Below are 4,378 nucleotides of genomic sequence, written 5' to 3'. Positions count from 1 at the left end.
ACCTGATATGCCCTCATTTTTCTTGTCTTCCAAAACAGAAAATCTACGAGGACACTCCAAAAAAGTTCACAAGCCCCGAACGAATTACTTGTCAGCTGACTACCGACTTTCCCATCGAATAATCAACGAGTGGAATTCATTACCTCAGCACGTGGTTGAGGCTCCATCCGTCGACTCCTTCAAAAGAAAGTTGGATCAGCTGAGAGACCATCATTGCCAGGACTAACACAGGCCACCAAGCCTCCTGTCCTTTCCAAACTGAAACTGAAACTGAAACTAAAGTACTAACAGACACAATAGAAAAAACAAAGGTACTCTGGAGTACCGACGATAAAACTATTTAGGATACCAAAAATGATACTCTAATAGAATACTTTAACTGAAAGAAATTCAATCAAAGTATAAAAACAGTAGTCTTGATACGTTAATAACGATCAAAACAATAGAATTTACTCAACGAGGAAAAATACCACTGTCCTTTTTAAATAGCGCGCGTAAGATTCGCGTAAGATTCCTCTGTTATTATATTTCTCGTTGCATAATATTGACTGGCGATTTCATAAACTTTTGAGTCATATCTATCCGTACGAGCTTCAGTAACCTGATTTTATTCTCTAGGCAGCTTGCATGTAAGTCAAAATTATTCTGTTGCTGACGTTTGCTGTCAGTTCTGTATTTTTTGATGGGTTTCATGAAAACTCTTTAACGAAATTTTGCACGTATCCAATTACTTGAAATACCTTTACTGGACTCTGCTACTTCATCTCTCAATGTGTCTAGGGCCTTTCACTCGTTTGAATAGCATTTGTATGCAGATTACTTCATGAGTTAGTGATATATAGTTGTTGTATTCCTGGATTTCATAAGTATGGATTGACCTTGATATACCTGAGTCTGAATGTTTTCCATACTTGTTCTTGTAATCAACATACTCATAAATATTAGTTTATTATTTGCTTCCGTTTTGACTGTCGAATATCTTATAATTAACGGCATTGTTAATTAAATTTCAAGTGCTTTTCGGCTGACAACTTTTGATAATTATGAATGTTTCGTTTGCAAGGCGAACTCAAATGGGGTAAACTATCAGAAAATATATGGTAGCAGATTGTCATCAAGGCATATGTATAACGCCAAGACTGTGACCTCTACCTGGTCTGTAAAGATTTGAATTACCGTTAATTAAATAATAATTATTTTACTTGATTGATCTTGAGGAAACTAACAGCCAAAGTAGATTAAGATTAAGCAGTTAATACCAATAGTTGCTGTAATATGCTGAAGAAAGCCCATAAAATACCTAAGTTATTATTTCGAAACCTTCGCTTTTCATATCGTTGGTATATTTCTTTTTATTGGTATTCAATGGGTTAATAGGAATCAGTTTAAAACTTGTTTAGGTCTTGAATCGTTTATAAATTATTAACTAGCTGTACTGGTACATAATATTACTATAAACATCCCACAAGCCTAATTTTATTTGTGAATTTTCCCAAGCGTTGAGAGTAGTTTCTTAGTTTTTTTAATTTTTATCTGTATTAGATTCGGCAAACGTGCATGTTGGAAGTCCAGGATAAGACATATGCCTTTGACAGTTGTTACATCTGTCTGAGATTTTGCCGCCAAAACTTCCAGTTCAGTCTCTTTGTTTTCAAAACTTTTTGTTTCCAAAGACATACTTTAGGAATATTAGCTTCTAAGATCTCGATATACAAACTCCGTATTATGTAGATAACTCTTCTCTTTTCCCATTAAAACTTTAAGAGGTGTAACACACACCTCACCTTCATTCCACCTGTTTAGCTGATAAAACCATTAAAATTTGTCAAATTACAGAATCTGTAAAACAAAAATGTCCTTTATTGGTCGCGTCAATGTACTCCATAATCTTTTTATTTGGATATTCTTTGATATTTGAACGGATAGTTAAACAAAAATCGGGTGCTGAGTATATGGGAAGCAACATATGTAAAAACTCTGTTTAAAGCAGTCTCATTGATTGAAATTTGAGTAGTTCTGATGCTTTAGCCAATAAGCTTATTTAGATTTATTCAGGGTAATATGGAATATCAAAGCTATTGTACTGCCGTATTTCTAAGAACAAGGATGGATTACCTCTATTCGTACCCGATAGTAATCACTGGATAGTTGTACGTTAAATGAGCGGCGGAGTCATGGGAAATAATTAGAGTGCTTACCAAAGCCTTTGAGTACAGATATTGAGTTCGTCTTTTATCTGATAAGATTGGGTGAGTTGGTGGATGAAGAATTTTGGCAAACTGCAGTTATTCGACACATTGTTCTTTGTAGTATAGCTGTTGACCGTTAAACTTTGTTTATGGTATCTGGAAATTCTTCTCTTTAAGCTGCACTTTTCATCAATCCAATCACTTAATTAATACAATAAAATATTACAAAAACTTTTCTTTTAAGATACTCCGTTTAGATCTGATTTTAAATCAAAGATTTGGAACAAACGTTCACATATGAGTTTGTGTGTTGAAGTTTTATCTTTAGTTTGTTGAAAGTACGTTTTGAGTCCAATACTATTACTGAATTAATCAATAATCTTCCAAAAGCTCTGATAAATACTTACTATGAAGTAGAAAAACTACACACTATTTGTGGTTCATAGTCTTTATTTTAGATCATTTACATATACATACTACATTATTTTGTAAGGAAGAAGCCAAATTATGGTGAACTGACTGTTATTGTTTTATTTGATTTTCAGTCATCGCTGTTTCGAGTTGATCCACACTTTATGAGATATACATTAGTACCAGTGCCTGTATGCCCAATTCAGTTGAAAAGTAAAGTTTCAGGTGAACCAAACTCTGGGCTATTTGGAGAGCCACGAGTAGTTACAGAAAGTAATGATAATACATGTAGTCAAGGAACAAAAAGACATGTAGGTTTTTATCGAAATTTCGATCTCTTTTGTATTTATCGAGTAATAATATGGTGCTTATTGTTCTTATCGCTTATGCAAAATTAAATACCAGATACAACCATAGTAGGTTCATATGATTTTTTATTACCTACCTTGTGTAATTTAGACAATGAACCCACTATGTAAAAAGTATATATGAGTCTGATTGAACACAAGTCTTCACCTCAGTCTTTATCTATCCTGTTAATGGTTGTTAACACAGATAATCGATACCTTACGCACAAGTGATTGACTTTCATAAAATATATGAGGATATTTCGACTTTTTACGCTCATTCGCTTCTTTGTCCGCTTATCTTTTGCATGCTTGCAGATTTTATTAATGATTAATAATACACTATTCCAACAACTGGTGTTTCGGCTTTTGAATATTCTCTGGTAAATTCATAGTATTACTAGAAGAACTGGACTGCTAAAATACTCGGTTAACGGTATATAATCTATTGGAGTTAAATAAAGAACAATAGGCCTCTACAAAAATTATAAGCCATGCGGATATCAAGCCTGCATCTTCACTTCAAGAAAGCTTTAAACTTCTAGCAGTTACCTGCTTGTGTCGAAAATCTAAATGAGATGAAAAAGTACTCACTAGTAGTTCATTTCAAAAAACAATGCTCAAGTCTTATGTGTTATAAATGGATTAGCCTTCTTATAAGCAATGCTTTAATCTCGATTTAAATGATTTTTTGATATGTACTCACGTAAAACTGTGGTTCATCAGTTCATAGGTTTGGTTTTCAGAATCTTGATCACAGGTTTGAAAACTGATGTGTTTATAGTTCTTTTTACGAGCTAGAGTCTAAATGAGTAAATCATCCACAAACTATTTTGACCACCCAAGTTTGAGTAGCAACTGTTACTTGTATGTATAAAGTAACTTCACCTGTAGTCTCATCAAGAGCTATTGCCTGTCCCAAAACCTAGTTAATGAAGATGGTTGGGTGTAGAGTTAACAACCTCACATCGTAAAAATAAATGTATGAAGTGACTGAATTTTACTAGGATGATTCCGCCCAGGTTTATTTGTATATTATTTATGTTAAATATATTGTGTATTCTGATAACAAAATTATGTTAGTAAACATAGGCGGTTATTTTTCTGGAAAAATATTGATGGATTAAACAAAATGATAAATAAATACAATTAAAGCTTCAAATAATTTTCATAGTTGAAGTCATGAGTCAATCTATGATAGACCACCAGAGATAACCTGGAAGCACTGGACTGCCGTTTCGTCCTATTATGGGACTCCTCAGCAGTGCACATCCACGATACCGCCTCACGATCGAGATTCGAACCCAGGACCTACCAGCTTCGCGCCGGAGCACTTAACCGATAGACCAGTGAGCCGGCATCCAACGGTGTTAATGTCTAACTTCAACTGATCAGTGGTCTACCGGTTAAGTGCTCCGGCGCGAAGCTGGT

General features: G+C 34.3%; 1 protein-coding gene across 1 annotated transcript in view; it reads left to right on the top strand.

Moving 5' to 3' along the window:
* Window positions 1–4,378, top strand: part of Smp_131230 (hypothetical protein) — a gene marked incomplete at both ends in the record, with an annotated part of 33,738 nt that overhangs the window by 4,510 nt on the left and 24,850 nt on the right. Inside the window, one exon of the mRNA XM_018798419.1 lies at window positions 2,735–2,911. Within this exon, the coding sequence (XP_018653363.1) occupies window positions 2,735–2,911 (177 nt within the window). The remainder of the gene's footprint in view (window positions 1–2,734; window positions 2,912–4,378) is intronic.

Source organism: Schistosoma mansoni, chromosome 6 (assembly GCF_000237925.1).
Source record: "Schistosoma mansoni strain Puerto Rico chromosome 6, complete genome".
NCBI lineage: Eukaryota > Metazoa > Platyhelminthes > Trematoda > Strigeidida > Schistosomatidae > Schistosoma > Schistosoma mansoni.
Note: the sequence above shows the minus strand (reverse complement) of the source record. Positions and strands in the feature narration are given on the sequence as shown.